This window comes from Lipophrys pholis (assembly GCF_963383615.2).
Source record: "Lipophrys pholis genome assembly, chromosome: 15".
NCBI classification, from domain to species: domain Eukaryota; kingdom Metazoa; phylum Chordata; class Actinopteri; order Blenniiformes; family Blenniidae; genus Lipophrys; species Lipophrys pholis.
Genome location: NC_137642.1, coordinates 24,560,272 through 24,579,715, shown reverse-complemented (window position 1 = coordinate 24,579,715; position 19,444 = coordinate 24,560,272). Strand labels below are relative to the sequence as shown.

The window sequence follows — 19,444 nt, the reverse complement described above, 5'->3', positions numbered from 1 at the left end:
TGTCGAGAAAATACAGTGAATAACATTGGCATAACAGTGGATCTACATTAACGTGTTTTTTTTTTGTATTTTCATGATTCTGTTTAGTTGTTTTGAGCTGCTCCAGCTGTGCATTGTGATTTAAACATGCATAATATGCATGTTTCGTTCAGTATGTGTCGTTATTTCATGATGGTATTTTGATGATTCAAAAGCTTAATCATCTACGTTCACATTAACTAGTTTACTGCTCAATCACGATAGAAGGTTTCAAATTCTCCGTCACAAACTGCGTTTTTGTCTTTTGCAGTTTGGAAACAGATCTACTTATTGCCTACACATTTTGTACTAGTGCCTTTATCTTAATCGTTATTGTTCTCCCCTTGTGTATTGTTAATTTGGGACATTTTGTTTTGTTTTTTGGTATCCCGACATGGACATAAAGTCCTCCAGCCTCAGTGTTATGTGCTCGTACTCCTAACACACTCAATTTGTTCTTTTAAAATAATGTGATTGGGGTCCAAGTGCACATTCGTGCTGCCAGTTGCTTCAGATTCCAAACGTTTTTATCTCGCTGTGGCAAAACTTGACCAGTTTTATCTGTGAAACTATTTCAGGTCAGCGCCCGTGTTTCAGGCTGCTGCCATTTGCCGCAGCTCTCTGCCTTATCTGCCCCTGCCTTCCCTTCCAAAGAAAACAGTTTTTGTATCATATTTCAAGTAATTTTCTAAACACAGCCAATGATTTATTTGTCTGGAAGGGAAATAAAAGGTCAGTTAAAGCGGCAGTTTAGTTTAGAGCTTCTCTCGGTTGTTTTTTCTGTCTTTGAACAAAAGACCCGAGACGCTAAAGGTCCGATGTGCCGTTTCCAGCTCTCTTATAAAGGAGACAAAACAAAAATAACTCTTTCGTCTGATACCGGTGCTGCCGGAGATGACTGAGGAGGCGAGAGACACGTTTATGGAAGTTTAGAGTGCGTTTAAATGCCAAAGAGTCTTTTTTTTTTTTTTTTTTTCATCCTGTCAAATGTTTCTGCCTCCAGCTGTATCCCAACAAAGCCTAATATATCTATCTGCTCCCCCTCGCCTGGTGTCTGCCCGTGACATCACATCCTGTCCCGCTCTGCTCGGCTGAACCGTGACATTAATCACGTCAGACCGTTTACTAATTGGAGCGCTATTACGTTTCCCATGTTGTCGATCTGCGGCGGGTCCCGGCGGACGGACGGGGTAATGAAAAGCACACGTTGTTTTCACCGAGGTTTTGTTGTTCCGTCTCAGCTCTGCGAGATCCTCTCGGTGAATGACGGGCCCCGAAGGACACGGCGCTCGAGAGACCGTACGGGCTTTCACAACGCTCGACCGCAAAGCGCTCCCTGCGTCGTAAACTGTGTTATTCCCACAACAATCCCATCCTGCCAAATGATGACAGCAGGACAGGAAGGGATAAAGCTTGTGGCTCGATTTTATGAGATAACAGATATCCATTCAGTGAATCACTGGCCTTAATTTGCAGTTGGAATACCAATCCGGTTTTCTTTTTTTTATATATTGCAGTTCCTTTTTCTGTGTTTCTTTCACTGCAAGCATGTGTCAGAGTGAAATTGTGAAACTGCTGGCAGAGATGTGCAGTTTCCATTCTGACTCAGCTGGATGGAGGGAAAACAGGGAGGTGAAAAGCAGCAGTTCAAGGGCGGACGGGGAGATGACTGTATATCGGAGCGTGGGTGGGTTTCAGACCGCAAAGAGAATCTAGGCCAGTTCTGTTTGGCTTTGTTGCTCCAATTAGCTGTGGTTTCATCCTGTAGTCCCAGACCCGAACTACAACCATACTATTGTTCTTCTCGGGTGTTCAGTCAGGTAGCAGAGACAAACATACTTACCCTGCAACGCTACCTACCACAGCTCAGAGATGAGGCGGAACAGTTTGACCACCAAATACCAGGCTGGTGGGCATCTTATCTGTTGAGTGTTTCATCGACCATGAAATTAAATGCGATTAAACACACATTTTGTGGGATATATATTCAATTTAGTTCTTGCGAATAATCTAAAACGTAGACACAGACGATGTTTAGGTGTAAGTATGTAAGCGCAGAGTGTACGATTTGTGATAAAAGCTGAAGTGGTAGGATGTCACAGGGAATCTTTTCTTGAGAGGAAATCGTGTTTAGTCGATCAAATTGCAAGTTATAATACAAGGCCATAAATGTTACAGGGATGCACCGATACCACTTTGTTTAAAGAAAACATCAGGGAGTGCGTAGCGTCTATCTACACACTGGCCTGTTCATACGATAGGTTTTAGATCAGGGGTGGCCAACCAGTCAGAGACCAAGATCCCCCCCCCCCCCCCCCCCAAAAAAATTACGGTGGTACTAAAGACTCCACACAAAACAGGCTGTTGGTAGAGCTCCAGCGATGTAAAACTACTGAGATGTTTATTTCTTTATGGAAATCAAATGGCACCACTTGGTTTCTTACTTTCTATTATTTTTAAAGCCATGGGCATGGCCAGTGGATTTGTCCCCTTTGCCCTCTCTCGTGCATGGTCAGCTTTGTTAATCACTCAGTCGCCTTCATGCTTTGCATGTGTGTCACACTATGATTATGACACCTTGCCACCTCCTATAACATTGGGCGTCTTGTCCCTCCTGTAAGTGTGGCCTTTGCAAACAGTCATAAACACCTCTGCCTGTCCCAGAAACCTGCTGCACCAGGAATCTGGGAACATCATCAAGCGCAGTCGTTTGAAAGGCTGCTTTATTCAATCACACGCCCGCGAAAACTGCACATTATAGGTTGTTTTAACGATGCATTGGTGGAATCTGACAGCTTGGTTCTGTGTGTGTGTGTGTGTGTGTGTGTGTGTTCAGCGACAGTGGTCAGGTGAAGCTCCACCCCAGCCTGTTCCTGCTGCTGCTGGTGCTCAGTCGACTCTACCCGTCACCCATGGACGGCTCTTCCTCGCCTCTGGGGCTCGCACCTTTCATGCCCTTCATTATGAGGTAGGTGTAAGTCCGGGAAATGTTTCCAAGCCGGGCAGCACTGACTGCCACATCTGCAGTGTGAATCCCACACAAAGCAGGAAGTGGTAAAAGTCCATTTTCCATTAGTAACTATTCTGGATTAGCATATGAGCAGCAAATGACTAGTATGCCATTTATAAAGAGCTCCTATTCATAACAGTGCATAAACTGAAACACTCGAGTCATTCAACAGTATTGGATGTCTTTATTAACAGATACTTGGCTCACATTTGCATATTTTCCAGGTTACGGCTCGATAATGTTTTAAATATTGATATCTTACACTCAGGTCGGGTGACTTTCTTAAAATGATCCATATTGGCACCACATACTTTGGTTTCTCTATAGTTGTGGTTGCTAACTTTACATAAAACCTTCTTATTTCCATAATCCCCATGTGTTTTTTAAATCATCTTTCACCCTGACATGCTGGTGTGTCTCACCTTAAGGTCTTTGTCCTTGTTTCCCCTTCTGAGAAGTGGTTTAGGGAAGCCAATCTATTTCTGAGACTAAACAGCATGACTTGTTGTCATGACTTAGTTTGGATTCTCAGAGAATTGGGATGATCTTTTGGCGATTTGCTCACTTCTGTTCTGCCTGAAGGAGTTTTTGGATACAGCTGATCCAGTTTCCACAGAGCGTGTCAGATCTGTGCGCAATGCTGCCTCAGCAGCAGTCAGTCAATCCAAGATATCCCACTGAGGAAAAAAATGCCTGAGAAGATGTCTCAACTAAGTTTTGATTACAACCCCCCCCCCGACTGTGCCATGAATAACGGAGGTAAGTCTGAAATTTGATGGGAAAAGAAGCAAATTAACTCTTGAGGATCTGAATGAAAGAGCTGATGTGTCGATGAGTAAAGTCGAGAGAGAAGCTCAGTCACCAACAGTCCAAAATACATTGGATCCAGTTTTTAAAATCCCTCCCTTTGGCTGCTAGGTGGCAGTATTGTAGTCCGTCTTCAGCCATGTTTTCCAGAGTCGCTGAGACAGGAAGTCAAACCAAGCTTTGCTGCCAGTACTTTAGCACAGCTAACCAACAAGCAGCTGTATTAGAAAACATTTGTCAATAGTCGCATAATCCAACTATCAAATAGAAATCAATGCAAAGTTTTTAGGAAATGGTGCATTATTATCATTATTATCATTGCTGGAATATACTATTCCAGTATTTTAAATGTGTTCGCACTCCTTTAATAGTTTATAAAGGTTAAGGAAACATTAACAAAGGGAATGTTCTATGAGAAACAAGAAAGCTCACACAGTTGCTTCCTCGGATAAACCTGCTTCTACGCTATAGCTCCTTCTAACTATAGAACAAATCCATTTTGCCCAGACAAAACACGGCCAGTCTAAACACTTGAGTGTGCACTCTCCTGTTGCATTGTTTTTACAGGTGCATCTGCAGCGTTTACACAAATGTGCAGGCATCTTTTATCAATTTGATTGTTTTTCCCGCTCTCGGATCCTCGTGACATGTTCACAATGTTTGGCCATGGACGCGAGCTAGATAGGCCTGAGTTTTTGTTCATGTGACATGTTTGTGTTTGTGCAGGCTGAGACAAAACACCCTCCCAGCCCGAGTCGGTCTCCGTCGTGAGCGTCCCTGCTTGTGTTGTCTCGCGTCGCAGCTCTTGTTTTAGGTTGCGAGCGGCTTTATCTGAGACGGCTCGCTGTTTACCGGGGAGGAAACCTTCCAGGCGAATGGGAAACCGTGGGCACAAGCTTCATTTTTTACATTCCTGAGCTGGAAGCGTGTACAAATTTTATCGCAAAATGCTCGTGTGCATCTTGGTGCACCTGCAAAACTTGGGACATACATTCTGCACGCACGCTTTTTGAAAGCAATCCACAAAGTCTAATCTTAAACTCAAGACCAAACGCCTCATTTCTTCATTTTACTCTCAATCTCGACTCATAAAAGTTAAACCTAGGGTAGTTTTAGAGCAATTCAGCTTTCTTCTTTTGTCACAGTTGTAAAGTGTAGAAAATAAACCCAGGGGTGGCTTTTTGGTGTCGGCAGTGAATCTGTACACAGACTGAAGCTCCATTCTGGAGGTGTTTCTTCCTGCAAAGTCTGGAATGCCAGCAAACACAGCTGGTGATGCTTTGTGGATGGAAACACTGGCTGAATGGGAAATCTGGAGGAGACATGGTCCTCCTCACATGTTACATGCTTTGTTCAAAGAAAGTCCATCTTGATTTGATTCACTGGAGGCCTACTTTGTCTTAAGTTTGCATGTGACCTTGAAGCCAAAATGCTGTACTGATGGTTAGGATAATAAAACTGTATGTGGGTGCTGCATACTATCAGTGTGTTTATCATTGTTGGTACAAAAAGTGATACATTGGAGTCAAAAGTCAACGGCTGTTGCCCCTCAGTACAAACCCTCATGATGCCATCAGTCCCCTGCGTCCACTCTTAACACCAACGTCTGGTCAAAAAGTAGATAGACCAGCAAAATGAATGACATTTCTTTGACGATCAAATACACAAGTGGACAGTCCTGTTGTTCAGGATGTAGAGAAGCAAGGCCACGTCTCAACTTGGCTCCAATATAGCTGTGAGTCGATTGTCACTTCTCTTGTCCACACTTGCTGTTCTACCAGAAACGATAAGGTGTATATCGACAGCGGGTCAGAGCTTTGATGAATGTGAGGTAACATTTAATGAACCGATCTTCTCCCGAAACATTTTTTTTTTTTAACAGGTGACAGAATAAACAAAAATTATTTAAAAATATAGGCGGAATTTGGTACCTCCCACTGCGGCCAATCACAAGCTTGGCAGGTCAATCCCCAGAATCTTACTGTCTATATGGACGTGTCCATTGGCAAACACTGAACCCCAAATTTCTCCCAATGATGTGGAGGCACATTATGTGGAAACAAGCCACCATCGCTGCATGTAAATAATCAGAAATCCACCATTTACGACACTTCTACGATGCATAATGTTTAATGAAAGCCATATATAATTGAGTACTCCTCCATGTGCGGCCAATGACACAAGACACTTGTTTTATTTCTATCCAAAGTACAAACCTCATTATTATTTTGGGGGACAAGCCACATCTGTTTTCCTGAATTACTCCCAGTCAGCTTCAGCAAGTTAATAGTTATGAGCTGATTTCCTGGACTTGGTGTGATTCAACAAATGAGTAATTTTGTGAAATCTTCCGAGTATTTCCTTTCAGGCCCACTCTCTTGTCGCTGCAGTTAATGGGGGTTTAGCCAAGTCTGTGACTGTCGGAGAAGGTATGCGGCGCATGCATCCACCCAAATGTAGCCCACATGCTGGTTAAATATAGCCCAGCTTGAACTCCTTTGGCTGCAGCCGTGTTTCTCGACACGTTCCGCCTTCCCCCATCCATATGCCCCGATCTTCCCCGAGCTTGTGTGGACGTGTCTGGTTAGATCAACCCCCCCACCCCCCTCCCCCCACCACCACCAAGCCCCGCCACTTCTTTCCTTTCTCAAAGGATCTGAACCTGCCGAGGATCAAATGTTGCTTCGGCCATCGTGTTGGCAGGACTGAGCATCATGCCCGCCATTGCACCACGTAACAGTTTTATCTTTATACCCTCCCACCCACTAGATGCTTGGCATTCCCCCGCCGCCTGTCCTCCGCATGCATCACACCTGCACGGATGATGCCGAGAAGAGCGATAATGATGACAACAGAAAGGGGGGGGCTGACAGATTTATTGTAATAATTAATAGCGGCTTCATTCCGGCCCTTGATGTCTTTATGTGTACCCAGTATGTCTTGTCTACTCAAGCGTTTTTCTATCCAGGTCTCCTCTCTTCCCATTCCTCTTCCTTTGCCTTTAAGCTAGATCCTCGGTGTTGTGGTCTTGATTTATATCCCATGATATCCAGTCCAGGCATTTCTCCTTCCCCTGCCTGCCTCACTCCCTTCCTCTCCTTTCGCGATTTCTCTGTGTTGTTATCTCATTTCTTTTTAAAAGGGCACAGTAATGCCTGTAAATTAACTCACAACTTCAAAAGTGGTCCATCTGAGAGAGGTTACATTGGCCAACATTTCTTGTTGCTCTTCTGTTGTGATAAATGATTAACGGTTAGAGATCCTTAGGTTGGGTTGTGCTAACTGGATACAAACTGGGGACTCGTAGAAAGTGATTCAAATCAGTTTGGCTCCAGGTAACATCACTGACGCGATCAGGTTGCATCAAAGTTGATATGTTACTGTACGTCACATGTAATGCTTGTTTTTTTTATTAAGACAGTGTAAAGATGTTATGTACTTGTATGAATTATGCCAGTTGGAGGTCATCACGAAGCATGTACGTGACCTAACTGGAGTTCCTCGTGAAGTCAATGGAGTTGGAAAGGCGTTAGTCCATAGCAGGGGCTGGGGAGCTCCTGCCAAATGGAAGTTTTAGTGACTTGAGAAGTTTCTTTGTACCTTCAAATGGGAAGACATTGAAAACTTTGCCCTGTCTGCAAACTACTTTAAACTGAATAATTAGGGATGATTTTTTCTCTAGGTTCTACTTCATCCTGAATAAAGATAGAAAGGAGGAGAAGACCACCTGCAGTGCTGGTAGAACAGAACAGTTCTAAGGTCTTCCTCGAATTTGTGACTGAAGATCTGAAGACACTATTGTGACTTCACACTGACATTATTCTGCGCCGCTCATAGAGCTTTTTAGGAGAAATCTGACAACCGCATAAAACAGACATTTCAAATTCATCAGGATGCCACTTCAGTTCGTCCATCTCCAGAAATTTGAATAAATGAAATATTTCTTGTGTTTTGCGCTGTCAAGACCTTGAACATGTCGTGTCTGCAGTGCTGTGGGTCTGCTCAGTATTTGGACTTATTGTCAGACTTTTCACTATCTTGCTTAGTAAAGCAAAAACAAAGCGGCGATGAACATATTCATTTCTCTTCATCTTGACGGCCCAGATATACTCCAAACTGACACAAAACATAAACAGCAGCGTGGACATGATTGTGTTTACATTACGTTGGCTGTCCGCCTGAGCAGGCCAGCAGATTTGTGCAGCCGCTGCCCTCATTCCAGGGATTTCTAACTTCCACACGCACTGTGGTCGTATGATGACTGCAAATTAAACAACTTGCAACAAAAAAGATTTGGCGCTCAAGCAACAGAGCCACAGTGTTCAGCCAGCAATATCTTGCCACCACGTCGGCTCCCAAACTCTCCCACAGTGTGTTATTGCATGACGGACTCTGATAATCTGCCTGGTTGGAGCCAACGCGCTCCGGTCTCTGTGGAGGAAACACTTCTTCGATTAAATGAAGCCCAGATGAGAGCCGTCCACGCCAGTCAGCAAGTCTGCCAACTGACCCCACAGGGGACGCCCCCTGTTTCTAAAATTACACCCTTCCAAACTGTCATTTCCTTTCGCAAAAGACTTTCAATGGGACAAATTAGCACAGATAGCTAACATATGGGTCCAAAACGAGGGGACTGGGAGAGGCGGGGGAGGGGAGTGAGCGCCCGTGTATGGCTTTGCAATCGTCAGGCGTGTGACATTTGTGCACATAAATCCAAATGTACAAGCATGTAGAGATCAGGAATGCAAACTGTTGTCTGTGTGCGACACTGAAGCTCTGGGTGTCTGTCTGACCGTAGGTGTGCGAGAAAGACGGAGGCATTTGCACGGCAGGTGGAGCAGCATTTGCAGACAGTTGATGTGTCCCTCCAAACAACCCTCTCATTCAGTTCACGGCGGTTCTTCGTGTTCATCCTCGGACCATTGCTCTCACAGCTATACGTTTATGCCTTTAGATGTATCTCACCCTTCACTCACACTCAAGCCTGTTTTCCTTTTCATCCCCCCATACCGTGAAATGGCGGGTGGATGCTCAGCGGTTCTCAGGAACCTTTGCTGTAGTTTTGCTTGCCGACGCCGATACAACAGCAGGCCCTATAAACAGCTCACATCCATTGTCCTCTTTTGACTTTTGCTCCTCGTGTATATAAATGTACTTTCTTGGCCAGACTTGTACGCGCCTGTGTATACATATCCAATGTGTCCTCACCATACGGTTCATGTGGACACTCCATATTTTCCCTAAAATGGCGCCGCGTGGATGTATGTCGAAGCTTTATCTTGGCTCATACCAACCCGGAAACATGTTGGTCACGGATACATGACCCACATTATCCTTAAGACTGTCAGGATTTCTCTTTTCTTGGCATTCTTTTCTCAGCTCGCTCAAAAGTCCCAATTTAGTTTGGTGTTTCTCTGAGAAAGCGGCCCAGTGAGGACAGTCGAGCAGCTGACCTCGAAGCACCTCGATGGCCACGTTACTGAGAGCAGGATTACTTCTGAGGAGGGTGGCGATCCCCCAAGGAGGTCTTGTGTATTTTGGACTGGACAGAAAGAGTGTCCTCACAACACATTTGTCTGACAGACTTCTAGTGTGAATTTTGGGACCCGAGTGTTTCCAGGCCAGAAACAGGATGAATCAGGTTTGGAGTCTGAAATCGGTTCTAAATATTGTTTATTGAGACCCTATAGCTACCTGGTAGCTGTCTTTCATGGCAGCATCACTGATATCTCAGGTCGGGTCTCAGTGCCGTGTTCTATCCACTACAAAATTTATGTTTTCTTTGCAATCTTTACAATTTGCTTGGTGGTTTGGCCAGATTGGAGCCTCTTGCCGTCCTGTTTTGGCTGACGGGCTTTATGTTTGACACCCCTGGTCAACACGCAGCTTCATATGATTCATCTAACAGTCAATGGCAGTGGTGTCGGCTTGTCAAACCAAAAATGAATTTGTGTTTGACAATAAAGAAGGCCTTTTGACATTTTAACTGAAAATGACCAGAAAACAATTCTCAACATATTTAGATGAAGCAATCGGACGACACTGAACCATTTTTAGCTCTTGCTTTGTATTTAGTAGGCATCCAGCCGTGTGGAACCGCTCATCAAAAACAAGGAGATTGTGTTAATAGAGGCAACAAAACTGATGTTCTGTGAAATTATAGCTTCAGAAAACAAAACTTCAGCTATCATTTTTTAACCAAAACACCCTGCCGAGCTGGAATCGCTCCATCAGCAGCAGTAACGCTTTACTCTGCCCCCCTCAAACTGCCTCACCCCTCCTCCCCTTATCTCACTCACGTCTTGGTCATGTCCTTCTCTCATGTGCGCTCTGGCTGTGTTATGACACTGGAGAACGAAAGACTATCAGCTTGTAAACAAGGTTAATTTTAGCGTTTCACTCCGGGTGACTCGCCACATTTTCTGTATCGCCGTCGAACACTGTAAGAAGACCGTGGGACAAAGGCATCTGCGTGTGGGCCAAAACATAAAGTAGATTCCTGTGTTGGTTAAGTTATGAGTTTTTTGGTTTTTTAAAAAAAAAGAGATTTCAGATACATCAGTCATCTCTTGGCCTGCAAGCTGTTTATGTTCATTTGATGCCGAGGGAAGAGGCAGACTGGAACAAAGAAAGAGAAGAAAAAGATGGAGACAATACAGAAAAATAACCACAAACTGTCCAAATCAAATAAGTCATGCGTCATCATCCCAAAGTGGCGGATTTAATCACACAATGTCCTCAGAGTACATAATTATGATCACTAATAGTGATAACATGTACTGTAATTACATAATTTGATGTTGCAGCTGGAAAATAAATTAAACTCAGTAGTTGGGATAACAAACCGTGACCTGTGATAATGGGAAATTGTACAGCTTCCTCTATTAACGCAAACATGTAATGTTGCATAATTCACGGCTGAAAGGTTCTCATAACATCACATGCTCCACACTTACCCTACTGTGTGTGTGTGTGTTCTTCAGATGCGGCCGTTCTGCGGTGTATCGGACCAGGGAGATGGCCGCCCGGGCCCTCGTCCCCTTCGTTCTGCTCACCCAGGTCCCATCGACAGTCCACTCGTTGCTGCAGGAGCTTCCGCCACAGCCGGGAACCACACTCCAGCAGAACCACATCCACGGGACGCTGCTGCAGGTCTGATCACACCCGGATTTTTAAAGCTCATACAGTACGTGCAAAATCATGACGTAGGAATCATGAAGTCTACACACTGGAGGTAGAGCTGCAGTTTAATGTTTTTCCCAGTGTCCTATGTGTGACAGAACAGGCGACTGTCTGCTGCCCCTGCAATCACACATAGACACACATTAAAGTCTTTATTTTGTTGTTGTAGAGTCTCTATTGCGCATTAAGTGTGCTGTCAGCACTGCTGTTCGTGGGTGAGCCTGAAGCTGAAGTTACACCTGTTAGTGGGGGGAAGATGCTCTATAGCAGGGGTGTTAAACTTGTTGTAACATAACCTTATAACATAATCTTTTGAAAATTTGTGAAAATTACCGTAATCTCAACACAAAGCCAGTTTTAATGAGATCTCCTGGTATAAAATACTCCCCCAAATAATCAATTCATGCAGATTCATGTAACAAGCCTACTAAAACTGGAGTTGATATAACCGCATTATTCATTTCAGAATCAGTTACTAACTTCTAGAACAACACATTAGTCACAATAGTTAATTAAGGTAACAACCTAAATGCATGTGGTTATCATTGGACGTCAAGAGGCTGCAGGTAAGATCCCGTATGAGAGCATTTCAGTCATTCTGACTGAATTCAGTGTTTTAGATCTTATGATATCAACATTTACATACATATCACAAAAGACTGACTGAACTGAAATAAATGTACGTAATTGGACACTCGGGTGGAGCCTTACTGTCTGAACTTATATTTAACTTAGATCCCGTTTACCCGACAAGGTTTCAAATGAAAATGTCATCTTAGTGTTTTTGTTAACTTTTGTGTTTACGCGGCAACGTTTTGAGAACGGAGTAGTTTTCAAGTTGGGCCACTAGAGGGTGCTGCTCTTGAAAACGTAATTGTGTAAAAAGGGCCTTAATTATGTCAAAATGATTTCAAACAAAGCGGCAACAATATAAAAATCAAGAAAAGGTTACTTAAAAAAGAAACTTCTCAAATAATCACTTTGTGTAATAAACTCTGCTAGTGGAAACTGCAGATGTTTGCCTTTAAAAAAAAAAAAAAAAAAAGTAATAAACAAAACACACAGCACTATTTGTGAAAATTGGTTCCAATAAAAGAAAAAAAGAAAAACAAGGAATCATCATCATATACTGAAGTGTGTATCTCAAGTCACATCACAATCTAAGTACCGGAGTTTTATTGCATGTTTAACCAATGTACCCGTGCCCAGTGCTTCCTCCAATAGTGAAACCACTCTGAGGAAATAAGTTTCTCTGTACGTGTCGAGTCTCAATGATATTTGTAAAAACACGGGTTTCACTCCCAGTCCACTGGTCAGCAGGGGGCAGTGGGTGCTAGCAGGGCATGAATTCATTGACAGTTTATTGAATGTATTTGTTATTCCTCAGGAGGAATGCGGTTTGGTATGCAGCAGCAGCACGCACTAAACAGCACACGCGGAGAGATACAAAAATGCCTCGGTAGGAAACAGGAGATTAAAAACAGCAAGGCAAGGACTTCCTGCAATAAATCGCAGAATAAACACCTGAGCAGGAATACTGGTGTTTACAGTGTGTTTGAAAAGACTGCTGGCAAGTAAACATGGCATCAAGCATGCTGTGAGTTTGTGAATGGACGTGAATAAACATGTCATTTGTTTGCGAGATAACTCCACGTTGCAGCCTTTAATAAGTTGGACGTGCCATGTGTACACAGCGTATTTGGTATTTGTTTATATTTTGCGTGCCCCAGTATTTTAAAGCCAGACTACTAAAATTTTGATGGGATTTTGATGTATTTTTTCTTTATTTTTTTTTACTGTGGAAAGTAAAACATAGGAAGCAGTGACTGAGGTAGTTACCGGTCAGATTTAAAGTTACGGTCAAGGTTAGGGGCAAAGAGGAAACGGCTATACGAGCACACACACAGGCTGGGTTTCCACACGGAGCCTGTCCAGACAAGGCGGTTATCGCAGGGTAAATACCAATGTTTAGTTCTGTCATCACACTCTGACAAACACAACCAAACAGTCTGCCGGTAATATCAACACATGCAGCGGAACAGGGAGAATGGGAGTTTCCCCTGCCCTTTTTATTGAAGGCCACCGATGAGGGTCGGCGGGGGGAGACTCAAGAACCCTGAAGCGGGGGGGGAGGGGTTCTTGGGGGGGGGTTGAGACAAAGGAGAAAACCTCCTCCATGCTCCTCGGCGAGAGATGGAGCACTTGTGGTCTGATAGCGGTCTGAGCTGCTGGGAGGTCCGATGTGGGCAGGAGGCCTGGACGGAGGGGGAGGGGGTGGGGAGAAGAGCTGGGCCTCTTAAAGGATTCGGGGAGATTTCAGGAGGAGACGGCGTTTCGATTCCCTGTCATGCTCGACGTGTGCGGAGGTTAACCAGATATCTCCTGATCTTCACTTCATTTCCAGGCGTTTCTTTGCTTTCAGCTTCTCCTTTTCGACTTTTCTTCTCTACTTCCTAGAAGATGACATTAAACAGTCTCTTCTTATTTAGAATCGAAATAATTTGTTACCTGTCACTAACAAACATCCATTTTCGAGGTATTGCTCAGCAGTCATGTGTCCACCAGCCAACAGTCCGCCTCATTGCAGGGGATGAGTAGAGGGTAAATTTAAAGCAGTGTGGTGAAAAATCCAGTAAACTAGGGTGATCCATTAGACAGGTTGTAAGTTTTAATAAGAAAAAAGTGGAAATTTAATCCCTCCACCGTAGGAATGCAGAGCTCATAAAAAGTGGTGCATCTCCTTATGACAATGACCTGACAAACTCCACCTAACTCGGGCCCCGTTTAAATGACGATTCAAGTGAAAATGCATCGATTTTGCGTTTTCGTTTCAGAAAAGTTTGGCTCTTATGATTTTGAAAATGATGTCCGTTTCCATGGTAATGGCAGAAATGCTGAAAATGATGTAGTTTTCGTGCCGGGCCATCAGTTGGTGCTGTTGGTTGTTTTTGGAATGAAACCACACGTACGCATAGAACAATACGCTCTAAACATTACCAATGGGAGTACACAGACTTTAGTATGGACAGAAGGTGAAGTCGTACTTTTATTACTGGTGACTGTCAAGTATAAAACTGCAAAGTCGCAGGACAATATGGACTGGGAGTCATGACACTCTGGGGGCCGCCGTTTTTGTTATTGTCAGTCTGCAGAAGAACAATTTACTACGGCCGTGGTTTGCAGGCACAGCAGAAGCTTTTTCAAAAAGTTCCGTGAGATGGAGTCAGAGCGTTTCAAAAAGTTCCACCTGAGGAGCCGTTTTCAAAAAGTTGGGTTTTTAGTGGCTCTGAGGACCGTTGTCGTGTAAATGGACACCAAAATGTAATGAAAGATTTGCATTTTCACAAGGTTTCATTAATTCAACATGTTGAGTCTGATCCATGAAACGCCAACGTCCTGCTTTGTACTCCTACAACAATAAAATCTGTTATCGCTGTTGAAGGTTATGATTAAAGGATTCACATGGCTCTTAATACAAACAATATGTTGATGAAAAATGTTTATAATTCTTGAATAAATTTTGATTGTTGGGGAAACTTGTTTGGAAACCTGCACCATATCTGCCGATAAACCAGACGACTTCATACTTTCCTTCCTCACTCTGAAAGCTAGACAACCAGTGAAGGCAAACATTTAAAGAAGCAATGCCTCTTGTCTGTGCAAGCACCAAGTGTGAAGAAGTGTTTTGCTCGAGAACCCAACACACTAAAGCCTTGTGACCACTTCAGGGTTGAAACTCGCAGCTCACTGGTTCCCAGTTCGACTTCCGTGCAATAATCAGCCACAACATTCAAACCGCTCGCAATGCTTTTCTTGCAGTGGTTTGATGCGACTGTAATGAACTTCAGTAGTATGAATCTCACACTGAAAGAGTCTCATTGTGCAGTTTGTGTTTCTGTTGCTTTTGCGTTTGATTGAAACTATTACGGTTCGGTTTATAACTATAGATCTTACGAGTTTGACATTACCGTCAGTAGATCGTCTTAAATACCAGCTTTTGTCAGACCTGCCATCTGCTGTGATATCTATCCTCAAGGTTAGCAACCGAGCCTGGGAGGTTTATTGTTTGTTTTTTTTGCAAATTTCTATGATAATAAACACCATAAATTAAACTATTTAACATCGGCCTGGCAAAGCGTCAGGGTGAATCTTGACATTGGGGTTTGGAGACCCAGATATTAAGACCAGTTGCATCAGAAAACTAGTGTTCAATCTCACCAGGGGTTCTGGATGCATTGACTTGCTGTGGCGGCGGCTGCAAACAATAAGCATCCTGTTCAGTTAACATTAAGTGATGTTCATGTTGTATTTTCAGAAGTTTTCCAAATGCTTCCTTCACAGTTTTCTGAAAACCGAATAGTGGTCAAGTGAGCTGACGCTCTCCTAATATGTATATCTGTTGGATCCAGTCTCGATAGCAGCCGTGCGAGCGCTGGATAGATGATAGCAGCCGATATGCCAGAAGCATTTAGCCGTGGGAAGAGGGTGGGCATGTCCTTGCAGAAGTGCATGCAGGTGAAGTGCTCTAAACTTAGGGAGACAAAGATAGACGTCTCTCCCCTATGGTTGGAGAGCGTCGCACACACAGTCACCGATGGTGGCTGAGATTCGGCCGTGCAGAGTGTGTGTGTGTGTGTGTGTGTGTGTGTGTGTGTGTGTGTGTGTGTGTGTGTGTGTGTGTGTGTGTGTGTGTGTGTGTGTGTGTGTGTGTGTGTGTGTGTGTGTGTGTGTGTGTGTGTGTGTGTGTGTGTGTGTGTGTGTGTGTGTGTGTGTGTGTGTGTGTGTGTGTGTGTGTGTGTGTGTGTGTGAGAGAGAGAGAAATGTCCTGCGCTCCGCGAAAAGGCAAGATGTTTAGACTTTTGCTGGAGAGAAAAGGAGTGTTTGGATTACGGCGTGCACCCCGCTGTACTTGTGTGTGCGCTCACACTGGCATTGTGTTTACACTCAGATGATGAGGACATTGTGTTTACCCTCGGGGACTGTCCTAATGTATGTTAATACACTTTATTGTGTGTGTGTGTGTGTGTAACAGGTAGCAGATGTTTGTGCTCGAGGGAGAAATGACTTCCTTTGTTATTGTCAAAGAAACAACTGTTAGCCGGCCAAGTGTGGAGCTGGGAACCATCACGGCTACCGAGACCAGCTTGTGCTGACTCACAGTTAAAGATACATGAAATATGTCTCCATCCAGGGAGGTTTTGTTTTTCCAATTGTTCTCCACAGATGAATCAGGCGATGACTAACCATGATACTATGAGATAGGTTATTTGTTGTATTTTATTTTGTCATCAGATAAGTGATTCCACACACTGTACTCCCACCAGAGTGTGAGCCACTGTCGTGATTAAATGGATGTATTGGACGTACGAACACTTGACGGATGTGATTAATTCCCAAACTTTGCTAAGCACCCGGAATACGTTTGGGGAATTGTGTTAAATTTGCTGTTGGCCTTTTCAGATTTCCGTTTGGGAGTTCAGATTTACTTTCCAATTGACCTAAATGTCTCTGTTTTTCAAGATTTTGTATAATCAACATCATCGTGGGCTGGTATATACAGGAGCATCTCAAAGGAGTATATACTGTATTTCTATATAAAATCATTGAAAAGTTATTTCAGTGATTCAATTCACAAAAGGGGAACTTGATTTCCTGAGTGGAATGAATCTATTTATCAAGTTTCTCCTTTTTGAATTGAAGTATTGAAATAAATAGACTTTTCAGTGTTATTGTAATTCATCAGAATGCGATAGTAAACCCATCTTTGTTGTTGTTTTCCTCTTTTTTTTGGATTGTCGTGTGTGAAATAGTTTGTGAAATAGCCGTTTGGGACCACCGACCACACCATGTTCAAGTTCTCTTGAATCACCTTTTATTCTCTATTCTGGTGATTAGTGTAAACTCCAGCAGGTCATCATCCCCATTTCCAAACACACACGTTTGGTGATTTAACTAACACAGCATCTGCTTCTTTGCATAACTGGCAAGCAGACAGAGTCGCTTTGAAAAGCAGTTTGCAGTTGACTCAACTATACTTCGGAGCGGTTCTCTTTAAATTAGTTTGATTCCTGAACGCAGACCGATGAGCAGGGAACAGACCAAACACAGGATATGACGGGACTTCAGAAGCAAAGTGTCTTCGTGGCAGACTGTAATTCATGAGAACCTTTGAAGGAATTTTTGCCACCATTTGAAATCCGTTGTACATTTTATGAGCTGTTGCGGAGCCCTTACACACCACGAATATGCAATATGCATTGTGCAACATTCGGTTCAGTACAAAGCATTGTTGTGGAAGGAATGCCGCAGAATTTCTGTCACAACAGCTGTCAACTTGTTCTATTCGCGTACCACTTCGATGACTGAAATGCCACTGTGAGCGTGAAGCGGATCGAGCCAGAGTGGACACAAACCAGTGAACCATTCCACAAGTGTGAACCCTGCTTTAGTGAGTCCCTTCTTCTGTAATTCCCCAACTCTCTCAACAACACGTGGTCTCCTTCAGGGAAACGTTCAGCAGCATCAGTGAGCACTAATGGTTGGCAGGGGCATAAAACTGTTTGGTTCTTAATCTAATTTTCACTGTGAACAGATCTAGTCTCAGTTATCTTTATATCTGTTTTAGGTTTTACCCCCTGCAGACAGAGAAACTTACTTACATGCTACAGTGTTATGTAAGGACATTTATGTGTCAACTTTCACTTGATTGGAGGCGACGACTCCGACAACGTGCGCCAATAAGCATAAAGCAAAAATTGAACTATTCAGCAATTAAGATGTTTTTGTGACATTATTGCTCATATGAAAATAGAAAATACGGAAAAGCAGAATGTGAATGTGGATTTTTAATTTTTTTTCTTTCAGTTCAAAAGACATTTGGATGTGCCGATTATTGTGTCATTTCTTGTTTTATCTGTATTGGTTGGAAAATAGCAGCAGTCACTTGTGCGTTAATCTGGGAGTTGATGGGCAAGTGCTGGTCAAAAATAACTCCAAGGTTCCCCGCAGTGGGGCTGGAGGTCAAAGTAACGCCGTGTCTTTAAGACAAGCTTCTATTTTGAGAAGTTGATCAGTATCATCCCACTTTCATAGATAGGTAGATTTGTGTATCATCTGCATAACAATGGGAGTTAATAGAGTGTTTCCTGATAGTTTTCCCTACAGGAAGCATGTATGATGTGAGAAGTATAGGTCCCAAGACAAGAACCCTGTGGAACTCCATGATTAACTTTAGTCTGAGCTGAAGAGTGGAACCTGTCTGATGGACATGATCGAAACCAGTTTAATGCTGTTCTATTCTCTGGAGATGTTATGATCAATAGTATCAGTCATGACTCCCAGTCCATGTCCTCCTGGACTTGGTAGTTTTATAGTTGACAGTCACTGTAATAACAGTCCAACTTGGTCGTCTGTCCACATGAGTGTCCGTGTACTCGCCGTTGTTAAGGTTTATAGCGTATTGTTCTCTGTGCAGTGTGTGTGTGTGGTTTCATGACTAAAACAAACAGCAGCACCCACTAGTGGCTCTTCATGCAAACTGCATCATTTTCAGCCTTTCTGCCATTTCTGTGGAAACAGCCATCGTTTTCACAAGTTTGCCATGTACACAAAAAAACCTTTATGAAACGGAAACACAAAATGTCTGCGTTTTCACAAACGGGGTCTGAGCTTTACAGTAGAATTACAGAAAAGATTACGTTTTATGGCTCTTGCTCAGAATTAGATCTGGCCCACATGATCACCTGGTTGACCTTGAAGTCGACGCTCTGAATGGCCCCAATCAGACTTTTCTCTGAGAAAATACATATTTTCTAAAAATCAAATCTCGGGTCCGTCCAACGCGCCCCAAAGCTTTGTTGATACAATCTGAACGGAGCCTAACAAGCCCGTCGGGCAGACCGGCACTAACCCGAGCCGACACCGGACTCCGCTCTTGACACGCGCCAGCAGCAGCCCTGGCCCGCAGTGCCGGGTACGAGCCAGACGTATTAAAGCTGCGGCCTGTGGTGGTTTGAGGAGGGCTCGCTTGACGGATGTAATCCTTTGTGTATTTCCACAACAGAGGGGGAATGAGAAAGAGATGGAGTAGGCCCTCGAACTGGGAGGACCTCCTGTTCCCTGGTAGCACTGGCGTTGGCCTTGCTTTGCCGAATATATTCTTTTCTGCTGCTTTCGAATAAGTTCTCTCTCGGTCGGTGTGCTGCCTTTGGCCAGTGGTCTGCCCGGCCTTTTTCCAGAAAACCCTCCGAGTCCAGTGAAAGAATGTGCTTCTTTTTTTTTCTTTTTTTAAATTGTTCCTCAGGATGAATCTGTTTCAGATGAGAACAAAGATCACAACAATTATGTTATATATGATTATATGTTGTATTTTTCTCCCCAATCAAGACTCCCTGGATTTCCACCTGGGCAAAGTGGATGACTGCTCGA

The 19,444-nt window shown here is 43.6% G+C and overlaps 1 protein-coding gene across 1 annotated transcript in view; it reads left to right on the top strand.

Moving 5' to 3' along the window:
• Nucleotides 1-19,444, top strand: part of thada (THADA armadillo repeat containing) — a 99,859-nt gene that overhangs the window by 35,785 nt on the left and 44,630 nt on the right. The window contains exons 28-29 of the mRNA XM_080481937.1: nt 2,855-2,986; nt 10,819-10,987. Of these exons, the coding sequence (XP_080338063.1) occupies nt 2,855-2,986; nt 10,819-10,987 (301 nt within the window). The remainder of the gene's footprint in view (nt 1-2,854; nt 2,987-10,818; nt 10,988-19,444) is intronic.